At 43.5% G+C, this 26,386-nt stretch overlaps 1 protein-coding gene across 5 annotated transcripts in view; it reads left to right on the top strand.

Annotated features, from left to right (window-relative positions):
* Nucleotides 1-26,386, top strand: part of kcnab2a (potassium voltage-gated channel subfamily A regulatory beta subunit 2a) — a 65,657-nt gene that overhangs the window by 3,662 nt on the left and 35,609 nt on the right. The window contains exons 1-3 of one of the 5 annotated variants that reach the window (XM_030375835.1): nt 1,558-1,924; nt 19,092-19,260; nt 20,438-20,479. In XM_030375835.1, the coding sequence (XP_030231695.1) occupies nt 19,184-19,260; nt 20,438-20,479 (119 nt within the window). In that variant the 5' untranslated portion in view covers nt 1,558-1,924; nt 19,092-19,183. Of the gene's footprint in view, nt 1-1,557; nt 1,925-19,091; nt 19,261-20,437; nt 20,480-22,390; nt 22,881-24,552; nt 24,936-26,386 lie in introns of those variants that run through there. The other 4 variants (XM_030375834.1, XM_030375832.1, XM_030375836.1 and 1 more) reach the window with 4 other exon arrangements.

Raw genomic sequence — 26,386 nt, forward strand, 5'->3', positions numbered from 1 at the left:
GGCAAACACTCTGTCGGGGCTGTAAGCGGTTAACAACATCATCGTGATTCTTAGGATGCTTCAGGCATGACGTTGCACGCATGCAGCAGACACCTATGATAGCACATAGAGGCATTTTGCATTGTGCGTGCACTTAGCAATCAATTGCACTTGGCAACAATTGCATTGCGGATGACTTCCCTTGCGAGGGTTGGCCATCTTTATAAACCGTGCTGATAATTTGCCTGTGGTGCCATGATAACATAGTCCAATTAATTTAAACAATGTGCAACAATGTGGCTGACGGCTGTAGGCTGTGATACTCTTGCACAGCTGCATTAATAGCACGTGTATCATCCAAGTTGTTTGGAAGAGGTTGTTCAGGTGTTCTTTTGCCATGTGGATTGGGGATCCGATCTATAGATGTGGTTGCTATAGGTGGAATTCATTAATACATTTAAAGAGGAAAGTGCGCTGAATCATCTTAGTTCCTAATAAAATTAAACAAATTATTTCAAGATAAAAGCTTACAAATGTTTTTCCTTCCTTCCTGAGTTAATATGTTGGTAAACAACCGGACCAAAACAATACTGTGACTTATCTAACATGCAGGTTTGGTATAATTGGCTAACATTTGAATCATTGGCAAATTGAAACCTCGGTTCTGAGCCATCGTTCTCAGTCAGCCTCATATCTTCTGCTCAAATCAGTTTATTTTTAATTGAAAAGAGTGAAATGTTACATCAAACTTCTATCTCCATAGTGAAATAACATTGCCTATTTGCATTAAAGCCATTGCATTACACTGTAGTAAGCCTTTTTGATGCACAAAAAAGCTTTCATATTTGACTTCTTTGCATAGAGATAAGGCCTTTTGTGTCATGGACAGCATATATCTCCATCCTGCTCTGGTGTGTCTTTAAAGTGATTGCTTAGCATGCTGCACCTCCCCTTCATCTTGTGTTACCAGAAGTTGATGCGGTTCACTGTATGGAAACCAGTCTACTGTCAGCAAACCGCAATGTAAAGTGTATAGTCATGTTTTGAGTCATAGTTTAATTGTGGATTATCTTAATAAAAGCATGCTTTTCTTTCATCCTTACATCATTCTCTTATTTTTTTAGCTTACTCCTCTGTTCCCTCCAAATGCTTGCTTACTCGAGTGCTGACAGGGCAAAGGGGATGGTTTGTGTGTGTGTGTGATGGGGAGAGAGAGAAATGGTGTGTGTGTGTGTGTGTGTGTGTGTGTGTGTGTGTGTGTGTGTGTGTGTGTGTGTGTGTGTGTGTGTGTGTGTGTGTGTGTGTGTGTGTGTGTGTGTGTGTGTGTGTGTGTTTTTGTGTGTGTGTGTGTGTGTGTGTGTGTGTGTGTGTGTGTGTGTGTGTGTGTGTGTGTGTGTGTATGTGTGTGTGTGTGTGTGTGTGTGTGTGTGTGTGTGAGGGCAACCAGAGGGAGGGGCACTTCCTTTAATGCATCTGCTCCCCATAGCGACTCTATCGGGCTCACACGCTCATTCGCTCTCTCCCCCACCGTACCTCTTTCATTCTTTCTTCCGTCCTCCCTGCTCCCTATCCCCCCCCCTCTTCTCTCTCTCTCTCTCACTCTCACTCTCACTCTCTCTTGTCTTTCTTGTTTCTTATTTGTCTATATCTCTCTCTATCCATCTGTCCTTCTGTCCGCCCTTATCGTTCTCACATGCCTCACATCAGACACACATGCTCATCTCACACGGGCACACCGTTGTAGAGACACCCCATTTCAGAGAACGGAGAAGTCATTCACTAGTCCGGTTTCATTCTCTCGCTCTCTCCTCTTCTCTCTCCTGCTCTCTCTCCCTGCTCCCCCGTTCTCTTCTCCTTTTGGAATTCCTGCTCCTCTTCTGCCACAGCCACCCTCCGCTCGAGCCCTTCAGCGGGGTCCCTGCGTCAGGATAGACGGTAGACTGAGGTGGGTGTTTGAAAGATCTCAATGGCACAGCGGCTTCCTGTCTTTTAGCATCTGCCTCTGTTTCTCTCGCTCTCCTAACCGACTCTGCTGATGAAGGTAGAAATGTTATGTGGGCATATGTTTGCGTCGTAGGCGAGCAGATGTCATGCTATCGCCGTATGAGTGTTTAGCACTGTAAACAGCGGGCTAGAGGATGTACACGGCTTTATCTCCTTTCTTGATCTCTCGTTCTATCTCTCCCCCTTTGCTCTCTCACACTGTCAATATGCTGGATGCTTCTACTGCTGCATTGAGAACCATCTTTGCATACCTTATTATACTGGAATGTGTGATGCACTCGGTCCCTGTATCGCTCTCTTCCGATCTGTCATTGACCGTCTTCCCTCTTGGTCCTGATCTTTCCCTCTCTGTGTCTGCATGTATGTCATGTTTTATGCATGGTCTCTGTCCTCTTAAATTGCTCACAGGGACTAGTAGCCAGGCCGTCAGGGTTTATACAGACGCACCTTAAAATAGCTTTGTTGGGAAGTGCACACACACACACGCACACGCACACACACACACAGAGCTTTGAGTAGTTCACCTGGCCTACCAATGTTGCAGCAGTACTCATCTGTTGCAGTGGCAGGCTGGTGAGGTGCAGAGAGGGGATGATGCAGGGAGCCGCAGTGTTGTGATGCATGTAGCTGAAAGCTCGTGGCAGGTAGCTGTGCCTGGGCGACAATATGTTAAAAAGGTGTGAGTGCAGGTCTTGTTTTGCCTGCCTGCCCAGTGGCTCTGGTCCAACACTGAGACGGGGGAACAGGAGAGCCCGGCTGCAGGGGTTTGATTTGGTGCAGTATTGTAAGCTGTTGATTTTTCTAGCACCAGCAGCAGAAGCAAGGAGAATTGGGGATTTCAGTGCCAGTAAGTCTTCATTAGGGTGGTTCTGCAAACATACTTCGCCCTCCCTTAAGATTATTGTATGCACTTTTTAAAGGAAGTTCCTTTCTTTCGATAAACTTGGCCTATAATGCACATATTATGTCATCTCGCAATCCTCCGCATATGAAGCATATGGCAGGCCACTCCCCTGCGTGTGTTGTGTGGACAAAAAAAAACACATTAATTTGCTATATGTTCATCCTTTCATAAGGGAATTCAAGCACCGCATACATCTGGTATTCATATTCATAAACTTTGGCAACTGAAATGAGCACCATTAATGTGGACCATATCATGTATACTGTATGTGGTATTGGGAAATCTTCCCCATCACTAAAATATAATCTTGATTTACTGATGCTGAATAAAAATGCACTATGTTCTGTTGAGCCAATACACCAACTATTCTGCTAATGTCACACCAGGTAGCAAGCAAGCATAACCCTTTCTTTTTAAACTTTTGGGCTTTAGAACCACCATCGCATATCAGCCACACTACCATGACATTCATCTCTCGCTTTAAGGGGTAAACATCCCTCTGATGAATATGTTTATCCATTCTCAGAATGTCTGCATTGCAGGACAATTTCCACACATTGTGTAAGGCTGGGACGAATTGCAGTTATTTGACATAACTGTGCTATAACTGAGTGATCATCCAAAATATCTTGACTGATTTAGTCAGTATTATATATTTATTTATATTAAAAGTCAATATTGAGCAGGAATCCATTGTTAAGGAGGCCAACAGGTGGAATTGAGACATAGGAGTTCAAAGACAAAGGGCCATTAGTGCTTTTTACGAATTCAATACTATATCTGAAGTAAATGATAGATTTAGGTAATCTATAATTTACTATTTTTTAAATCATGCAGTTAAACAATGGATGATTCCTGCTATTCTTATGTGCGATCAGGATAAATAATTAAAAATCGAACAAATGGTAACAATCAGCAAGCAGACAGGAATATAATATAGCCACAAATATAAGATAAATGCATAATCCTATTTTGCATACTACCCTAGCTTGTCTGTACTGCTAATGCTATACAAATGACATAGCCCACACGGAGTAATCATGAAATTAATATTCAAAGGACATATTGGCGGAGGCCCACACCACTAACAGCTTTTAGAGACAAACAGATGGCTTTTTGGGACCGAGCCATTTGTGAACAGGCACTACAGTACCTGGTCGCTGCTATTGGTGGGATGAAGCAAGGGTGCATCATGCCTGACATGGGGCTGCCTATTAATGACTTTATTTATGAGGGAATTGCATAACAAATAAACAGCACTTACAACAGCTCCATCAAGTGTTGTTTGATGTTGGTTTTGTAATGTTAAACTCGTATCAGTTTGTATGTTGACAACATACAAACCCTGCAAAGGCATCATGAGAAAATATCATCATCAATTTACAACCTTGTGGTTGAATATATTTTGGTTACGATTGGTATGGTTTACTGTACCTATTCCTAAGATATGTTTGCTGGTTTTCCTTGTTGTCCGGTGCTCTCATAGACTTTGCTGTACAGCTGGTGTGGTTGTAATTTTAACGTGATGAGGGTGTGGTTGAAATGTTAACGTGATAAGTGTGTGTTAATGAAGTCCCTGTCATGTCAATTGAAGGTTTCCACAGGCCTGTTATGGTCCATCCCATGATCAGATGTGGGCTTTAGCAGATTTCTGGCCTCCTCATTATTCCATCCAACTAGGCTCACTTTATGTTGTATGTTTACCAGGTGTAGGTCCATTAATTAACAACACGCCAGCATTGTGAATGTGCCTCCATCTTTTTCCCAAAGCCAGCAGCCTTTGGGGTTTCATTGGGCATTACTGAATCACTGTGGGCCTTGTTATTGTTAATTAGCTTTTTCCTTCCTCTCGACGTAGCTAGAGAGAAAAAATGTCATACTGACTTCAAGCTACGTATTCCTGTATCACGAATCACGATACTGAAATACGTGCCCGAAACAGCATTGTGTGTACGCACTCATTTTAATATAATTGACTATTTATCTAGGATGAATAAGAATTACAGGTGTTTGTTTCTTCATTCACACCAGTGACCTGTGATATTAATGATAGTTACCCCTTTTCCTGCTGACTGTATACAAAGGGAACGATTACCCAACCTAGTGCTATGTTCACGTGCACCTAGCTATCCAGGAACAATTCACAAATATTGCAATACAGCGTTGGTTCACTTTCGGTTTGTGCTTAGCGAGAAAGCAGTTGAATAAATGGGGTTTGCATGCCGTTCTAGTCGTTCATCCGAGTGTAAAAAGGTCAGATGCCTGTGACGGTGTCACTGCCTACTCATTTACCCACACTCATCTCATGGCCTGATCGGAGCCATGTCTGCTCTGCTCCAGGGCATCCAGTTGGACATGGCACATGTGGGCTTCACCAGACTACTGCTCAAACTAGGCTACTGCCTGCCTCTATAGGTTAGCCTCAAATAGACCCAGCCAAGTGGTTTCAAAGTCTTACGCAGAGGCTGTCAGTTGTATATTGTCTCATCTCCCATCTGTCCCATCTCTCCCAACTGTTTGGAGAAGAAGTAAGTCGGGAATCCTTCATAGACCAATTATACTTTATTCAGTTTTCACCTTTATGAACCTTCATGGGGTAACAGCAATGAAACCACGTTTTTGACTCCCTGTAAAGGATCACAGATTGCAAAAAAAACAAATATGCAAACTAACCTTTTCATACTAGCAAAAGCGTTTGACATGATTTAGCCTTTTAAAGGTTGTGAACTTTGGGTTACGGTAGACCCAAGTAAGCCGTACATATTTAGGAAGACTTCAGTTGTTAACAGTTATGCTAGCCTTTTATATATCTGCTTGGGTGTTTTTATGGTAGAAAAAGTTTTTGCTGCGGTAACCTAAGACGATAGGGCAGGCAGACTGATCACGTGGTCTGCCTGCAGGGGAAGGTGACACAGGAAAAGGAAATGCAGAACGTTAAGAGATGCGAGGCCGATGAGCTGCCGAGCAAGGGGGGGCAGAGACCGGCTCTTATTGGAACCAAAGAAAGATGGGTGAGGATAACTGAGACATGTAGCGGGCTAAAGAGAGTGCTGCAGTGCATACTTGCATGTTATCTTTGGAGAGATTTTTTATAGCTAAAGCTCTAATTAGGGGATGGCTTCATCAAGGTCATGTGTGTAGTCCCTGAGGATTACAGACATGTACACAGACACAATCGACATGTGACAAGACGGGACAACACAATCTCAGAGGGAAAAAAACATGACAATTTCTTTGCTCTCAGTTTATAGTTTACGGTACAACCACTATATTGTTGTCTATAATCTTTATGAAGACATAAGAAAACTTATATTTGGCTAGTTAGACTTTCCTTTATATTTTCCCAAGTATGATGAAAAAACATTTGGGAAACATTGCTTACTTTCTTGTGAAAGTATAGCTTGACTGTGAGATAAATATTCTTATGCTAGAATAACTTTATTCTAGGACATCCTCACCTTTTTAAATATACCTATTTAATCATTCAATTACAGCCATGTGATTCCTTCATTCATTATAATTTTTTATTTGCATTGGTGGTCTTTATTTGTTTACCTCACAAGCCAACTCTTTGCACCCCTACTCCTCCTAAGTTATACCTAATAATAACAGACTGCTAATAAGCTAATTCATTTGACGATTTATTTTGTAGATCATTCCTTGCATGCTCTTGAATACCGCTTTTGCTGATATGGGAGACATTCGACCAAGAGTAGATCCAAAAGCCACTGACTTCCTCCACACAGCACTTATGTCATATTGTGGTAGAGTGTCTTTTAACCAATCGTACCGTTTCAGAAATGAAATCAGGAAAAATGGACGTCATCTCAATGACCGTGCAACGCTATATTCAAATGTTACATGGTTGCACAGCTCAGCTTTAACATTGTCTGGAGATCCCTCTCTCTCTCGCTCTTTCGCTCTCTCGCTCTCTATCTGAATCGAGGGAAAATAGAAGTTGCACTAAACCTTCACATAATTTCTACTTGTAGGCAGATCGTTTCAACCGATAATGTATTTTGACTTTTAATAGCCGTTTCAAGACATGGGCTTTGGTTCCAAAATGTGACAATATGCTTCAGTCACAACAGATCAGAACTATATTTTAGAACTACTGTCCCCAATTAAAAACTTTAATTGGGGATGTAGCAGATGACATGTATGACAATATATTTATGAGGAAAATGTTTGATGGTGAAGATGGAGTTTTCGACACAGGAATGGATATTTATGGTTGAAGGGCAGTTTGGGATTAATGACACAGGGAAACAGACCTCCTGACGAAAACACGAAAACAAAAAAAGTCTTGAAAGAGAAACAGAATACACCTTTATTAAGAAGGCCGTAACCTGTTATTCCTGTCATTGCCTTAACATCTCAAAATTGGACATATATGTAGAAATAGCTAATCCTGGAATTTGTATATCAGAAAAAAGTAGAAAAAATATGACTTTGTACAATTGAGAATGAGTACCACAAAACATTAAACATAGGGTCCGTGATCACCAATCTTTCTCTGGGTAAATATTTGCACTAAGAAAATCAGCAGTTATGAAATAGAATGTATGAATATTGGCCGCACTGCAGCTTCATGAAAATCCCCTCAATTAAAGTCCCACTTTTCACTGATTTCCAAAGCTGTGCAGAATACAAACCAGCTTTCATGTGATGCAGTGACAGCCACAGAGAACTGCTAGTCCTGTTGTCCTCATCATGTTTGAAAGCTTTGCTCCGCTTTCCAAAAGATCCGATAAACACTCTCCTCTGTTAATTACATTGGCCAGTGACCTTTGAATACACCAGCGCTGACATGGGCTACTTATCCATGTTTACAATGGAAGTAAGATGCCAATCATAGATCATCGTCCAGGACTCTTTTTAGTGTGGCTAAAATGGAACCAATGTTGAACACAAATGCTGTGCTTATTTGACACAGCACTCCGTGTTCTTCCATGTAAACGGTGGCCAATCACACAGAGGCGTGATAATGGAGGGCCCGTACAGAAGGCAGATGACAGCCAATCTTCCCTCTTTCCCTCTTACCTTTTACCGCATTGCTATCACCTTTGCCATGTTCCCAGGTTGGCGTTACTGTATAGATGGCATGTTGTCGTTCTGACCGCAAGGCATAGGGACACCCTGCAATCATTTTAGTATGCTTGCACCAGAACAAAAATAAGCTGTCCAAAACAATCTCACACTACAACAATGATTGTCCATTACATCTACCTATGGGTAGACATAAGGGTTAAAACACACCTTGTTACATTACTGCTGTTTTTTCCCTGTTTATTTTAGGTGGCCATTTTAACAAATGCAATCACCAACACATTCTGTGTGACTAGTTAATTGTAGCATACAAGACACATTATTGCTGAAAAGCATGCAGGGTGGTTTGAAGCATATTTTTGAAGTTTTCCCGCACGCAAAAGACGTAGCAGAGTTGCGTGTGTTTGTGTATGGGAGAGTGTGTATTAATATTTAAATGTAGCAAATGGTATGTAATGCAAGCAAAAACAATTGATGATGTGTATTGAAGATACAATGCATCAAGGTCGGTATTAACATTGTTGATATGTGTTTATATTTATGTGTTTTGCGGCAGAGATGAGCTCAGGAGAAAGTTGGTCAAATATGTGAATCATTGAGCAAGATGAGTGAGATGGCATAGTTCAAAAGGGTTATAGGGTGGCTTCCTCACCACCCTTCCACACTGCAAAGTGTGATCAACAGAGGCACGCGCCATCCATTCACTTCCATGGCATGCACGTGGACATGGATAAACAGCATGCTCACCCCTCATGCCTTAGGTCCCCCTGTGGCAGAGTCTCGCTCTGTGCACACACTAAGAGATGTGTGCAGCCATGATTGTTTTGGACACAATGCATGCAAGCCAGCGCCGTGGAAGCATGCTTTGGGCATGCTCGGCCCGGAGCGGTGTCACTCACATTCTGTTAAATGTTTCACCAATATCTAACACTTCAATGTGCCCTGAGATACAAGCAGTCTGAGATGGTTCTGGTTGTGCTCGTACATTAATGCCCCAATTACATGGGGCACATTGCTGTTTACATTATAACTCCCAAGATACCTCCTCAAATTCACTCGTTTTAGGTGTGGTCAGATCCGGAAGTCTGGCTCATTTACTGTCCTGTGTCATGTTATGCCAAGTCAATGTTATTTGCATAGCCTTTTTCACAGTCCTTCTCAAGGGGCTTTGTAGGCCAAATATGTATGACACCCCCTAACCCTAACCCCCAAAGTGCAAGAAAGAAACCTTTAGAATCAACACTGATTGAGTAATCCCTCCTTCCAGGGTTGGTTTGGAGTAAAAAAAACAAAAACAAATCAGACTTGTATTGGCCGATTGGTTCATAGCGATGGGGGTTAGTAATAATTAGTGGGGTGGACACTGGTGTCCAGGCACGATTACAGCAACCCACTAAAACATAGAAGGCATTATGGTTGGACAGGGTGGACATGGACAAGCAACGCATAGGAAACCTCTAATCTAGTGACTATTGGCAGCAGGAATTTAGGCTAGTGCTGGTTAAGTCGATTGTACTGTAAAGAGAGCTGAGGGACATCATAGGAGCCAAATGAGAGAGTAAAGAGGAAGGTTTAAGTTTGGATTTTAATCTCAGCCGCTGTATAATTGCCAGTTTGATCCCAATGTAATTGTATTCAACTGAACTCTTCAACTCAGCGAGCTAACTCGGTTCATTAGCAGTAAAAAGTTAAGTCCTCTATTGTGTTATGGTGGGAAGTCTAATCGGATTGATGGAAGCCTTTTTTTTGCTAACTTTTTCCAATCGCAGTCTTTATTTCTTCTTATTATAGCATCCAATAGTAGTATGTTATGGAGGATGTTGGTACAAGTGAGGGATCGTCTGACTGGGTAAATGCAGTTGGTCAGTTGGACAGATTGGCTGGTGGTTAGTCTTTTGGGGATGTCTTGTCTACCATATGAGCACCACTGAAGGAGGGAGCCAGATAGACTGAAGCCCTCCCCTCGGCTTTATCTCAGCTATTTTACTCCTAATGTTTTGCACTCATGTATTTATTATAATATTTTTAGTTAACCGTGGTTAGTTGTCAGTTAAACCAGGGGAATCTGTGTTACCTCAGTGCAAACACGTCTGCTTGGCACTGTGCCTATAGAGGCGAGCAACACTTCCATCAAATGCATAATGTGATAATGCAATACATTGTAAAATGGTGCTGAGGAGGGAACGACAAGTTTAGATGGATTTATAGTTTATTTCTCTTTGACAAATATATAACGCCTTACAGCCCCGCTCCTAGTACAAGCGTTTAAACAAAGAAGACTCTCCCTCTCTTTCTGTCTTTCTCTTTCTGTTTCTGTGTCTTGCTCACTCTCTCTCGATATATGATTATTTAGATATAACATGTAATAAGAACGCAAGCATCTCCTCTATACGCAGCTGCATAAAAAGCCTTTCTGCACAGACTTAACATTTCTCCACATTCTCAACTCCAGTTTGCTCCGTTACTCACGCACGTGCACGCGCGTGCGTGTGAGTGTGTGTGCTGTGCGCTCTGAACCTGCTGTTTCCTCCGCGTCCGTCTCCATGAGTCTGTTCAAACAGCCCACAGCCACTCGTTGCCTCGCCGCTCCGGCTGTCATTAGGCATTCTGGACCACATCCTCCTTGCTCCTTGTTTTTCTCCTCCGTGACGGCATCAGTCAGAACGGCGTGGTAGCAACCTGTCGGTGGTTTCGAAGAGGGGGGGGGGGGGGGGGGGGGGGGGGATTCACTGCATTGCTGCAGACTGCAGCCGTGGCGACCACGGGCTGTACCTTATGACATCGGGACGCGGTGCAAGAGACACTGTGCATTATTGAATAATTTGCTTAAAAGACGGCAGTGCAATTTTATAAATAGATATCTGCAGCAGGAGAGGGGCGCGTATCGAACGGCTGTGGTCTGCCGCAGTGGCTGCCTGCCATCCGTCCAGACTCAGAGGAATCCCGCGCTGACTCCACAGAAATACTCAGTTCGGCGGCTGACTTGGAACGGCCTCAAAAGGCCGCCTGTGATGTCTGCGTTTGTGGCTGTTGGTGCATCAGTGCAGCAGAGTCTGAGGAGGTCCGAGGACTGCAGGCAGACTGGCTGACTGTTGTGGTCCTCTAGCCTGCTGTACCTCCTCTGCTCTCAGTGGGGGGGTTTCCACTAACAGGGGGGTATGCAATGTCAGGGTAAGGCTTGTGGTGGAAATACAATAACCCACTGTACTTAATTCCTGTTACGTGAATGTCCAGTCCTTTGAACATGAGACCGTTCCGGACATATTGCTGGTGCTGGCTGCATGATTCAGTTAGGGCAGTTCACATCGCAGTCATACTGTCATACAGCCGTGAGGAAAAGGTCTATGAGCATTTGGTTTCAAAACTACTAATGCTTTTTGTTTTTTCGATACTCTCAAAGTTATACATTGGGGTAATGCACAATCGGGTTTTTAGTCCTTTGTAGTAATTGAGATGAATGTTGATGTTATTCACTTGTCAAAGTTTAAAAGGGTATACAATTCAAAGGTCAACATCTGATTGACGAAAATAAAAAGGAGCCAACGAAACAACAAGCAAAAAGCCCAATTAGCAGCATCGGGGGTCACCCTTTAAAGGACTGAATGAATGACTGAATGCAGCCACTACATACCGACTGTATATCATATCAAACACCATGTTCTCATTTTCTCTCTTTTCTCTCGTTGTCCCTATTGTTTCATGACCACCCCGATATTGTCTTCCATCTGTCCTTGTGCCTTTGGTTTGGACAGCAGAGAAGGACCCCAAACAGCCAGGCAGACTGAGGTTTCTCCTTTCTACTGCAGTACGCCGCTTCGTGCTGTGTTTTTTGCTGCAGTGGGCTTCTTACCTCTGCAGTGGTGAAGTGGAGCCTCCACTCCAACAGGCGAGCACGCACAGGCCTTATGGACTAGTTATACACTGTCTCTTAGGGTTTGGTTATAGTCTAGCAGTTTACCTCCTCCTTTGTTTCTCTGCCTGTTCCAGTGCCTGATGTACGGAAGATTGTCCACCTGAGACGATTAAAAGACTTACTTTAAACAAAATATCATGAAACTAGAACTGCATGTTGGGTTATCAGTATTATGTTTGACCATTGTTAAAGTGATGGACAACAGACAATTGAAATTTTGTTATTAAAGGTTATCAAAGTGTGCATTAAGCATCAGAAATGTTGTACAGCATTTTCCATCACATCCATTTCTATCTTGTGTAACTCTAGTTTGTCGATTTCCTTCTATTCCTCAAGCCAATTCAATGGTCAGGATTTATTTTCCTTCTGGCTAGGTAAACAAGCGGGGGACTAATTACCGTACGCTCACATTATGGCAGCAGTACAGCTGAATTAAACTATGGTGTTTTAGCCGTAGAGGAAGTACAAAAAGCGAGGCGGGGTGGGCATCCGACCTATATTAGCGGTGCACTGTAGGATTGAATGGCATCTATCTAGTGAGGTGCAGATTGCAAGCAACTGAATAACCCCCCCATCACCCTTCCCTTTCCGACAACAAAGTAGAAGTGGCCGATACTGGCCTGGAAGGTTAGGACTGGTCAGTAGGTACTTACAAAATTATGTCATCCTCCTCCACAGCGGTGAGTTGCCAAGTGTCAAGTGATGCATTGTGTTTGGTTATTATCTCCTCGGGAGAGGACCTACTCCCTATATAGATAATAAGGGCTCATAATTAGGTAATGACAACATGATTGTTCTTTTCAAGGGATATTCTGAAATTCAAAGATATTGATAATTGATCATATTATATTCCATTTCTGCCAGTCTGTCCACTAGATGGCACTAAATTCTACAAACTGCACCTTTAATATACTTCTTGTCCATATTATGTAAGTGTGTGTGTGTGTGTGTGTGTGTGTGTGTGTGTGTGTGTGTGTGTGTGTGTGTGTGTGTGTGTGTGTGTGTGTGTGTGTGTGTGTGTGTGTGTGTGTGTGTGTGTGTGTGTGTGTGTGTTAGAGGTGGGAATCTCTTGGCACCTCACGATTCGATTCCGATTATGAGGTCAACTATTCGATTCTAAAGCGATTATCGATGCATCTTGATGCAACAATTTTTTTTATGTACATTTCCATGCGTGATTTTCAAAATCTGAGTTTGCTACTCAGAGTTTGCTAATCACTTCCTACTTTTGTGATGATCATTAAAGACATCAACAGATTAATTAACTTATCTAATATTTTATTAGAGAGAAAGCTTTCGTCACAAATATGACTTTCTATGAACAATGCAATAATCAATGCAGCTTGCATTACAACACAAAATGGAAGTATGTAAAAAAATAGGTTTCAGTTTTATTTTCATTCTAATCTTTCCTTTCTATGTCATTATAGAAAAAGCTGCTCTTGAATTAGAAGGAGTTCTTGTGTCTCACTGTGAGTTTGCGTGCATGCTATGCATAGGCTTGAATTCAAGACAAATCAGATTGGCCAATACACATTATTTTTCCCACCCCTAGTGTGTGTGTGTTAGGGGTGTAACGATACATGTATTCGTATTCAACCGAATTGGTACGGACATCACGGTTCGGTGCATGGATTACACAGAGAATTCACTGAATACAATTAAATAAAACTGGCATGCAAATTAATCAAAGCAATGCGGGACTAAAGTTAGATGCACAAGTTCTTCAGGGACAACTAAACTGCAGCCCTGATTGGTGCCTAGGTACCCTCGCCATTGTGATACATCCACTGTAAACACGAGTGCATGGTACAATGGCCGCTAGCTGCTCAGGGCCTCACCCCCACCCTCCACCTTGACCCGCCTTTAAAAAAAGGCACGTTTGTGGAAAGCTCATTGTGGGACTGGCTCGTAGTGGCTGTAATTCTGTGTACTTTGCACTTTCATAAATAAGGCATGCTGCATTTTCAGTATTATAACTGATTGTCTTATTTTGTTAACAAGTTACGGATGTAGTCTGGAGGTGATGTGGGGTACTTATTGTTTACTGTTTAGATCTTAGATTACACAGTTCAGGCTGTTGCAGCTAGTTCAGGGGAGAGACTATGATACTAGGTGGTACAACCTGAGACATGCACAATAAAAAAGAATTGCCTTCTGCATTTTTGTTTTTCCTTTTCCCTCCATTGTACCGAACTCGTACCGAACCGTGATGTCTGAACCAAGGTATTATCCGAACCGTGACTTCAGTTACACCCCGTGTGTGTGTGTGTGTGTGTGTGTGTGTGTGTGTGTGTGTGTGTGTGTGTGTGTGTGTGTGTGTGTGTGTGTGTGTGTGTGTGTGTGTGTGTGTGTGTGTGTGTGTGTGTGTGTGTCCTAGTCAAAGCTAGTGCATGTACAGTGTTGATGTGACCATAACCAATCAGTCACTGCAGGTGCGTAAGAAAATGCTGATGTAATCCAAAACAGGTGTCCACCTTCTAACCCTCTGTAGGGGTGACGCAAACACCCAGCCGGCGACCTCTTCTTCCAGTAGTACAGTAACTCAAGTCGTCTCAAAGATAGAATTTTCCAGACTCCGGTGCAATAACTTATGTTTAGACTCGTAAATGAAGACTTGGGGATCCACGTCATGGTTTATTTATGTAAGATGGTGTCAGCATTGCACTGTACACCATGTACATCATCCTTTGGTGCAGTACATTAAGGGGCTACAGCCTCTTTGGAAAGTGCATAGTGACAGAAGCAAAATAGAACATGTTATATTTATGTAACCCATACGTTCCCCAAATCTGCAGTTTCATGAGGTCCAACCCCTCGCACTAATTCTAAAAGAAAAACCTCCATAGGTGTCCTTGTTGTGATTCTAACTACTTGGGATAAGGGGAGGGGATAACAGCAATTAAAAACATGAATTCATGTCAATGAGTGAAAGGGTCATTTCTCTGTTTGAGCCAGCTGAGTTAAACAGTTTATACATTGAAGGGCCATCCATGTAAAAAACTAACAAAAACAGGCACGTTTAATATCTGCGGTGTGAAGGTAAAGATCAGTACTTGGACTCGCTCCAGTCGGTAAATGTCAGTCTGAAATCACTCGGGACACTCCCAGGTGCCGTGGTCGGTAGCTCGACTCAGAGCAAGGTCGGGCTAACATTCATCTCTCTCTCTGCCTCACTGAACCACCGTGCAGCAGGGTATCCCTGGCAGCGCTTGCCTCTTATTCCTTTTTCCATCTTCCATGCCATCTGCTTGTGGGTGTGTGTGTGTTTGTGTGTTTATGCCTGCATGCACGTGTGTGCATAATATGCATGTTTTCTTGTAGCTACACAATATGAGACTTCCTGACTAGCTCACGTCAGTCCTGTCTCAAGAGGAGATGCACTGGATGTATGGACGGCAAGTACCAAGAGCTGTCTACTCTGCGATGACTCCGCTTTTGTATTTTGTCAGGAAGCTATCAATCACTTTCAGTACTACTTTGTATGGATGGACTTATGTAAACAGCAAGACTGTTTCCCTCAACCTTGAGACGTGGGATACCCTCCCATTCTATCTCTGAACCTCAACACCATTTGTCTTTAATTATTAGTTATCAGCAAGATGTGCTAAATTGGAGGGTTTCTCTTCACTTATTCTAATGGAGAGTTGACTCAATTTGGTCATTCTAACATCTTTTGTTCTGCTTTAATTAGTGAGATTTAAGATGTACTCATATTAGTCTGGTGTCGTTCAACAGATTACCCCAATCCTCGAGGTAAAAAATACAATAGTTTTCTTAACTCAGTCTTTCTCTCAGTCTCTCTGTCCCACGCTGCCTCTCAATCTCACTGCAGATTTAATCAGCAAAGTGCACCCTGGCTCTGTTTTGAGCTGTAAATCTGAGCTCTCTTTAGGCCAATGCGAGGCCGAGACGTGTCCACGCAGCGTACCGCATTGCTGCAGTCCACTGCATTATCTGCTCTACATTCATCACACCACAGGCACGCATGCTTCCTATGGGGCCCCTCTATATCATACTAGTCATGCCTGCAACGATGCGTCGGCAACAACTTGTAAACAATACAGGGAGGCCTGTAGATCACACCCAGCTTCTGTGGGAAGTGGGAACAAAAGATGGTTCTCGTGTGCTAGAATACAGCTGGTGCAGGCTTGTAATGCCATGATTGCGTGTCTTGAACCTATAACTCAATATCGATCATGTGAAATGTTTTGTGTCATTAGCATTAACTGTAGTAGAAGTCAGGTCTGTTCTCTGGCCTTCATGGGTGAAATTTGAGAAAAGATCTTATAGGATGTAATGTGGAAGTGGGTTGTTCATTTCACTTGGCTCCAACTGTATTACCGAGGTCAGGAATTGTATCGAAGGTATTTGCTGAAATGCATCCTTAAAGACAACATGGCCTACGAACCCTTATACATATCACAGTGGTAACTTAACAAGAGTTATAACCTACAACACAATGCCCAATGTTGATGTAAAATTCTTTGAGGTCCATATCTATCAGCCTTTTTCCATTGACTAATTATTTTGGCAAACACCATTATCCAAAGCACCTTTTTAAACGAGGCTCATCAAACCATGTGTGAACGGTCACTTAAAGGAGAAATCCGGTGTAAAATGGATATGGGAGATGTTTGGTATGATAACCAGTTGGAATGTTCGTTTTGGAGCAAAAAAGCGCATGGATTTTTAAACGATTTTATCATATCATATAAAAACGAAATCGCTATTTGAAACCACTTAAAAGGCTAGAAGTAGCCCAACACTTCTTTGATAAAAACGAGGCATTGATAACTTTGTAAGTTTACAGATTGTTTATTAAAAAGGACATCTTGTTTTTATGACTCGATAAGTAGATTGACGAACACAGAGATTCTTACATCCGTCAACAACACGTAAGCTCTGTGTTCGTCAATCTACCTACTTATCGAGTCTTAAAAACAAGATGGCGTCGACGGGTGTTACTGATGGTATTGTGTATATAAAATGTCCTTTTTAATAAACACTTCTGTACACTTAAAAAGTTAGCAATGCATCCTTTAAATGTTAAGACCTTTTTTATGCTACCAAAGAAGTGTCGGGCTACTTCTAACCTTTTAAGTGGTTTAAAATTATGATTTTGTTTTTACCATAACACCTGCCCCGATCCTTCCAAGTTAGCGTTTTTGTAGAATCGGCTAAAAACAGCCAACTTAATAATGCGTCTATGCGCGCTTTTTTGCTCCCAAACAAACATTCCAACTCGTTATCATGCTAAACACATCCCAGATCCATTTTACACCGGATTTCTCCTTTAAGGACACATGTGATTGATTCAACTTGGAGCCACCACATGAGGTGATGTACTTTTGAAATAATGCATGGAATTTTTATAGCAACCATGGGACAAACAGGTCAAAAAAACTCTGTTGTGACCGTTTGCACTTGGAGGGGAAATTTGATTTGTACGCCACGGGCCATTTGATTCCGAAGAGAAGATTACCTTGATCCCCCTGCGCCCTCTGCGAAACATTAGCTCCTCCATTCAATGTAGAACCCCCTCCCCACTCTCTGGCTCCTTAACCATCAGGGTCACATTACCAACACCACCACCACCACCACCATCATCACCTCCTTCACCTCCATCACCATCCTTATCACTTAGGTCACTGGCCGCTTGCTCCTGTCCTAAACGAGTCCTTGGGAGACCGGACGTGGACCTTATTTTGTGAGCACTTCTGAGATTGATGACAAAAGAGAAAGTCACCTTGGCGTTTTTTGCCCTGTGTCCCCACCAGCGAGCCGTACGCTGTAGGCGAGTACTCACGCGAGGGCAGCCGTCGTTGAAATAGGCTTCATGGGCGCCAGCGGCTCGTTCATTCGAGACACTTGGTCTGCCTGAGATGGAGGCCGTGAGGCTGCACTCGTTCAATAAGTCCGCGGACATGGTCGTTTTGGCGTGGGAACCACACACCTGTGTTTTTCCGGCTGCAGCACACTGAATCTCACACTGAATGAGGACTGTGTCGTGACTTATAGCGTATGTCACATAAAGAGGTGTTTTTAAAATAGTCCCTGTTCCCCCTTCTTCTTTAAAAATATCCCTGTTTACACGACCAGGGTTGTCGAAAATATGGGTCAAATATGTTTCAGACCATATGGGAGTGCTAAAACTAATGGAAACACACACAAAAGCAAGCCAGGCCAGTAGGTGGCGACAAGTAAGCGCATTATGAAGCATGAAGCGCTTGTGATTTGTCTATGGAATGTCTTTTTGAGTGTCTAACTGGTTCTGTGGTTTCCTAGTGCATGCTCAAGACATGTAAAACATAACTGGTCATGCACAATTTTGGGTCATTTGGTCAGTGTTTTTCAAAAGCTGTTTCCCCGTTCCAGATAGCCATCCAAGGTCCACGCGAATAACACAGTGAGCAACACAATAAAACCGTGTTTTGAAAATCTCTTGACAGCTATCTAAGTCATCAGATTATGTCATTTTTGTTTGTGTAAAGCTTTTTGTTTTCCTCTTGCCTACTCTGGCCAGCCTTGACTCACCAGTGCAGCGCTCCTCTTCTGCCAGCCCTTTATGTTTATGTTTGATTTTGTTTCTTTCCAACTGTGTGCGTTTTCCTGCACAAAAGCTCATCAATAATTCATGGCTACAACTAGCCAAGCCGCAGATTGGCTATGCTGTGCTCTTATGCCCAATGCGAACACACACATTAAATGCACACCGACACACACAACTAGTTACTCATGCACCCGCACTGCAAAGGAAACCATTTCCTTCCAATTTGTTTATGGAGTGGTTTCTTTATCATTTTCCTCTATTCACCTTTTGAGTATGTGTGTCTCACTCTGCGTTAATGGCAAGCTGCTCATGTTCTGGTTTGGTATCCGTGACCTTTTGCTGTGCGGTACTGTCTAAAGTCTGCCAGGAGACTAGAGACGCCCTAGTTTAAGGATTTGATGCTGTCACCTCAAGTCTGCAAAATGAGCAACTAACGCCATCTAGTGGTGTAGCTGTTCGGTTGCATATTGGTTTGTTTAAACAACCCAGGTTTAGCGGCACGCCTTATTTAATTGTCTCCCTGGTGAGTCAATTCATTATGACATGCATTAAATAAATGCATTTTTATCACTTTGTTTCCTAATGCGATTCCTGGGTCTAAATTGCTGATGAAAATATGCTAAGGGCATAACTTATATTTTTTGTGACATGTAATCAAATGTTGTGCATTCTCTTCCTTTGTAACCCAGAGGCCGTGGCTTGTGACAGACTGTAACCTGTGGTCCCAGCGAATCAGAAGTGCCCCCCGGCAGGCTGGCCACACCCCCACCCTCCTGCCTCCATGTATCCTGAATCTACCACAGACTCCCCTGCCCGCCTCTCCCTCCGACAGACTGGCTCGCCAGGCATGATATACAGGTATGTTCAACACACACACACAGACAGACAGACACACACGCACGCACGCACGCACGCACACACGCACACACACACACAGACAGAAAAAAACAGACAGACAGACAAAAAAATCTGACAGACAGACAGAAAGAAAGACAGAGAGACAGACACACACCCACACACACAGCTAAATGCTTATTATTATCCTTGATGATCATAGGGAACTTTCACTAGGTATTTGGTTGGTTCAAAGGGTCAAAGTGCGCGTGGTCCTGGCTTCCTCTATTAGTAGACTTTAGTATAATTGTCAGTGTCTTGTGGTGTTTATATAGTGAGTTAACAGCATGTATAAACATATACAATTCTCTCCCAGAAGAATGCTATAAATGTTGAAACGGAAGAGGCGCCAAATATGCCGGCAGGAGCCATTCGTTTTAGATTGACACGTTGGACAGTCCAACGGCCACTCGTTCAGATGGAGGTCTGACTTTGTTTCTCCTTGAGCGGAGGGCAATTGACACTAAATAAATCAGTTTACACACTGATCGATCCAAGCTATTCTCGGGTTATTATTGGGTCTAAATCTCACCAATGGACACAGAAAGGGCATCTTTAGAGGTGGGCCAAACCTTTGGGTTGAACTGAGCAGGGTGTTATTATGAGGCCAATGTCTTGGTTCTAACAACTTGATTCTAATATTTGAATAGTTTAATATAAACAAGACTGAACCTTGGGATTAACATGATCAAAGTCTGTCATTCATTTCACTCCTTTCTTAGGAGCCCAACGCAGTTAATCCAATCCTCCATTAGGCGGCGTCATGTATCCATGTGTTTACAACACTGTGCATCATCCAGGCTGCCCTAAAGTTCGCTTTTGTAGTGTCCAATATGGTTTTTAAAGTGGCCACCGGGCGCTGTCTGGGCACATTGCGTTTGCCAAAATACTGAGAGATTATACAAATTGTTTTTCAGGGAACTTCTGTATAATACATTTCATTCTTCATTCTATTTTTTTTTGGAATATGTCTTTCTTGAGATATATCTGAAAAGCACACCTCATCGTTCTTCTATTGAAAATGTCTACCTTTCTTGGCGTCCGTGATCCTGTACTAACCGATTCATTTTCCTGCTTATCCTATCTTAACCCAAGCTCTTCTCTTAACCCGTCTCTCTCTTTCCTCTTTGCTTTGCTGCAGTGCTCGCTATGGGAGCCCCAAAAGACAACTGCAATTCTACAGGTACTTTTCCACCTTCACCGTCTGTCAAGCGGTTTAGCTAAGGCCCGCCTCCACTTCCAAAATGTGGTGTGTTTGAAGTGTTTCTCTTCTCTGTTCCATTGGACGTTACGTGTTTGTTTGTGGCCCCTTCTGGGCATTTCAAGTTGTACCATTTCAAAGAACACAATTTCAACCATATTTTTTTCAATTTTTCAATGTGTGACAACTTGAACTGCCATATTTTAATTTCAAAGAGGTGAATTCAAAACGAATGAAGTCAGGTGACCTTGTTTTCAAAGTATAATATTTCAATGTCCTAAAGTCAATGTTTTTGACACCATATACTTAATCTAAAGGCTTTTAAAATACTTCCATATTAGTAGTTAACCCATTATTATCACACCATTTTATTCTAACTATGTAGCTGTGCATGCTTGTTCTTGTATGTGCTTGGTAAAAAGCCACGTACAATATACCGCACTCCCACAACTTAGCCCTCTGCGGATGACAAGGACCGCACACCCATTACTAAAACCTCAGCTGAACAGATAACACTCAATATCTGCTGTTTTGCTGCAAGTGCATTATCTCAAGTAAACCTGAGAAAAGACTTAATGGATTTCGTCGTGTGCAAAACTTTTGTGTGCACCTCTCCATTGAGCCTTGCTGGAAATATCAACTGCTATATACGGTCTGTCTGTATTTGATGTTCGTTTGTCTGATCAGTTTCAAACGACGGTGGCTAAAACAGTTGCTCTTTTTGCACTTCTACCCTTAACACCTCATTGGAAAGGTGATTGGTAGGTCTGCATACTGCCGTTACCAGGCCATACCATAGAGGTGCTTTATCTTACTCTCTCCTGTCTGCTTTTGCACCAGGATCATGTTTTATGAGAACTGATTAGACCCGTTCTGCTGATCTGATATAAAAAGCCCTGACAGTGACGATGTGCTTTTCTAAATGTACCCTCTATCGGATTCTGATCTGGGTGCCGTGTGCAGCTCTTGTCCATTTTTAAAGTGCAAACCTTCCTAGTGAGCAGCTCTCTGTCTATGTCGATCACAGCCAAACAGGCCGATGCCGGGAAGTGCTGTTCACTCCTTTTCAATAATTCCCTACGCACAACAACTGGACTGGAGCCAGGAAACGCAATGGTCCAAATAAGGCAAAGTTTGTGGATTAGTATGATGGAATCCGTGTGTGAAGATTACTGTGTTTTACATTGACTAACTGAGATTGGGTGATCTTTTGTTTTCTGGAATGTGGACTGCATTAGCTCAAGACCACTTAACATAAGGCAATAAAAGGCTTTTAGTGCGGCGTTTCCGGCTTTGACCATCGTGAAATCCTTTTAGAGATTCTCTGGAATTCACTTCCACCTCCTAAACACCTGACCCCTCTGTCTCGTAGTGTGCACTCCTTTCGTCGATCACTGAGGTCAGACACGCTTGGGAAACAACATTTTAAGCAGACAATTCAATCCTATCGGTTGTATTTAGTTATTCTACTTTGCAACATATACTGTATTCTGGTACGCTATATATCATTTGTCATATTTTGTATAGATGGAAAATAGTTTTACAATGAATTTGGTTGGATAGATTTGGATAAAGGGTTATAGAACCTGCAAAGCTATTAAATTAGTCTGTATCCAAAGATAGTCCAGTATTTGAACTTTTTTTTGGAGAGGAGCACTTATTTCCAAATGAGATTTAGAAATTTGGAAATCATTCAAAAAGTACCGGCTATCTGTTCTCAATGTCACTTCTGTTGAAGTAGACCTTAACAAGTCCTACCAAAATGTGATGAGGCCAAGGAGGAAAGTTGTGTGTGTGTGTGTGTGTGTGTGTGTGTGTGTGTGTGTGTGTGTGTGTGTGTGTGTGTGTGTGTGTGTGTGTGTGTGTGTGTGTGTGTGTGTGTGTGTGTGTGTGTGTGTGTGTGTGTCCCTCGCTACTCCCTCTGGCCTCTTAGTGTTCTTTCCTGTGGAACAACAATCAAGGGCTTTTAGTGCAGAGGCTCAGTGAATAATTCAGGCCTGATAATATTTGCTGCGGTTTGCAGAAACAAAGCCTGTCCAGTGAACATAAATGGATTCCTTCCATGTGATCTAACAGGATGATGGGTGGATGATGCTGAGGATGATGATGATGATGATGATGATGATGCTGATGATGATGGTGAGGATGATGGTGAGGATGATGATGTTACTGGTGGAGCACGAGGCCCAGGCAGTGAGAGGATGGAGTTGGGGCGGGGGGATGTGGAGGAAGAGATGCACTTCTTACTCAGTAATTAGTTTAGGCGCTTTCTAGTAAGACACTCCCAGTTTGGGTGGACCCGTGTGCTTGCTACACCGTGTGTCTATAAGAGCAGACGGGCAACCCCCCGCAATCTCTCATGAGCCGACCCCCCAGAAAACGGGTGAGTTGGAGGAAAGATTGACGCCTGTCACTGCATCGGGAGTGTCTGTGTGCGTGTGTGTCTGTGTGTGTGTTTGCTCGTATTTGTTGTCTGCGGACAAGCCCGTGAGGCATTTGACCAACCAAGGAGTATGTGTTGGTGAATGTATGTGTTTGTGGTCTGCAGCTCATGCATGCTACCTTGCCTGGACTCTATTTTTCTCTTTGCGTTCTTGCTCTGTGGGCGGGGGGGGAGTTTTTTTGCTGCATAGGATTGCAAAGGAACAGAGACTTCGTTGGAGAAACATGATTCTTCGCTCATTATTGGCTCTTGACGTTGGGATACCGAATAATCACGTGAATCTTTGGTTCTGATCTTTTTCGTGGGCAAATTTCACTTTTTGCCTTTTTTATTGTAAAGAGAACAGCTTCACGATCTTGTTGAAACGTATTGCGTGTATAAGTTAGGGTGGGATTTACTTTTTTGGCCATCAGATGTTGGTCAAGAGATTCCATTTGGTCTTTTAAAGAACCAGGCCGGTGGGTTATGTCACCTCAACACCGGTCAAAGCGGTACTTGGTCTGAAATTTGTGCCGCTTATTCATCCATTGGGGACATCTTCTTGCCATCTTTACATCTTGTTTTAACCAAATATTTTTTTCTAATGGGATGTTGGAAACACCATGAAAACATTGATGATCAACCAGATGGGTGACAATAGGTGCTGGATTAAAAAAGCTAAAGCTGGATTTATTACTTTTAATGCGAGATAAGCGGCACAAAGAAATAGATTGATTTCACGGTGAGTGGCCACACCTTCCCCCATAATCATTCATCAGCTATTTGCTATATAGCATTTTCATTTTCTGTGGCTAAAATCTTTTGAAAATGGACAGAGTTTTGGTTTGGTTTTTATTTATTTCTGCAGGGAGTGCCTTTTCAGAAAAGATTTAAATCGGAAACAAAATCCTTTTGGGTATCTAGTAGCACTAGTGCAGTGGCGCCACCTATTGGTACTATAAGAAAAATAAATCCACGGTGGAAGTTCTCTACATCACTATGTCGGATCAGATGGCAGAAACCTGTAATATAAGGAATAACCCATTTTGAGCCAATAGCTTGGCTTGGTAAGATGCAGACAGTTTTTTTAACTATTATCTTCATAACTTTAGCACATCTTCAGGATGGCTATTTGTTAGTTGCCATTCCATTTATTCACATAAACTGATCTGTTGAGACTTTGCCGGAACCCACAATGAATTAAGTCGCCAATATACGGCGGGCCTCCCCTTATGTTGGGTGCATGCTTGCACTTGAATGCCCCCTCCTCTCCACTCTCACTGTCCCCCTGCAGATGTAGTCCGCATGTGCCTCCACTTTGGTCTTGCTCCTTAATCACCAGCCAGTGACCTGAATGCCGCCCATCAGCGTATACCTGCTGCCATTGTGTGTCTGTCAGGGGTGGGTGGTGCCGGCCTGTGCTGGGCTCCTCTGATTACAGGATGCATGGCTGTGCGTGCTGCACTGAGCAGGAGAGCTCTCCTTTTTTTCCCTCATTATGGGGGCAGGTGCTATTTAAGGAGGTGTCCGTAGCCAGCCGGCATCTCGCTCCGTCCGCGGCCCCACTTTTCTTTGGCTCCGCTCCTCACATCCGCGGCGGCGGCAAGCGGGCGTTGTGCTCAGGAGCAGGGAGCGGGGCGGGGGGGAGATGTTTGCGGGCGGGTACGCCGGGGGTCCCCGGGGGCCCCCCGGCCGGCGCAAGTCCAGTCACTGTGTGCCCGAAAACCTGCAGATCCCCAAACCGGCCGGTCCGGGCGGCGGTTTACCAAGGAGCGTCAGCAGCGGCAGCAGCGGCAAGATGCTGTCTATGTCGTACAGCGAGAGCATCCGTAGCGGGATCAACCGCTACCACTCGGACCAGGGGCTCAACCTGCCGCGGCCCGCCGACCAGGCGGCGCTGCAGCGGCTCCGGGAGCAGCGGGTGGCCGCTCAGATCAAGAACATGGAAGACTTCCTGAAGATGAACGGCCTGGCCCTGGAGGAGTGTGTGTCCTACCAGACAGGCATGAAGTACAGGTAAGAGGAAGGGCAAGGGGGCTCGACCTCTCGGGGGGGGCTGGGGCGAGGGACGGGGAGACGTCGGCCAGGCTGTAGCATGGAGATGTAGCGCTATAGGGGGCAAGTTACCTCTGGGGCACAGTGCCGGTGTCAGTGGGGGGGATGTCTGGTGGGGATGGCTGGCTGACAACTCTCTTATAGTTGTTGGTTGTGGTTCTTTTTTGTGTGTAATCTTTATTTATGGTTGTCTATACTCGATGAGTGGATTACTTATTAGGAAACTGGTGGTTGACTTTTGTGTTTAGCACCAATTTAAAAGAGATCCTATGTCAGTGGACACCCGCCATGTCCTGAGGCCAAATGCTCCCACATCAAGGTGCTGGCTCTAGTTTTATTTTCATCAAGTAGGTCAGCCTCTGTTGAGGTGGGAAGGACGGACTGTTCCATAAGGATTTACTTGGCCCCTTAAAAACTCTCTCAAACTTTCCTCATTTCCCCCTTCATGCATCGCTCAGGTATTGTCTGTATCGGGTCCCTGGTCGTGATTTGCTTATAGATGAGCTTAATAGACAATGTATTACACAGTGCTCTTATTTTATTTGATTGAACGGGAAATACAGCACACTGTTTATCTATGAATGCGTTCCAGGCCGCCTCAGTACTGGTAATATGCTGTTATATGCTGGCCAGTCTTTCAGCCAAGTGACTAGCAGAGCCCATATGGGGCTGCTGCTGTGGTGGCTGTCCCAGAAATGGAGAGTAATCAGCCCAGAGCTCTGCCTGGCTGCTGTTGTTTTGGTCAGACTGGGGGCAGTGAGCAGCACACAGCTTGGCTGATGTTACCAGGCCTAGGTATGTTCCAAGGGTTACTGGTGGTTGTCTGCAGATATTGTTACATAGCGTCTCTTTTGCTCCCCCCCGCGTTCTTTACAGTCAGTGGCCCATGACTATATGATGGTTTTATGATCTACAACAACAGTTTCAGGTTTCACCTTCAAGTGTGCCTCTTGCTCAAGTACCTTATGCTAGCTTTATTCCTTGTTTGAAAATCCCACTTACGCTTAGCCTTTCCATTTTTCCTCATTTGATTTCACAAGCACACACGTTTTCAAAAGTATACGCTTATCTGCTGAAATGTGCCTCCTCTCTGTACCATGATCAGCCCTGGGGCAGTGATGGGGGCTGCAACTGGGGCAGGAAGTACACACACCTCTGACCCGTATCTCATCATTATTTTAGGCTCGTGGTCATTAGGAGAATGGAGCATTAATACAGAGTCGCGTTAAGCCATGATTACAACATGATTACTCGCCACTTGTTCATGGACGCCTGGATCCAGATAAGAAATGATGGTGTAACTATGCCTTGTCTGTAGATTAATTCGGCCTTATGTTTCTATGTTGTCTTTGTGTGTGCTGGTGACTGTTTGGTCGGACTCCTCAACCCAACAATCATTCACCATGGCTTCC

Source organism: Gadus morhua, chromosome 13 (assembly GCF_902167405.1).
Source record: "Gadus morhua chromosome 13, gadMor3.0, whole genome shotgun sequence".
NCBI lineage: Eukaryota > Metazoa > Chordata > Actinopteri > Gadiformes > Gadidae > Gadus > Gadus morhua.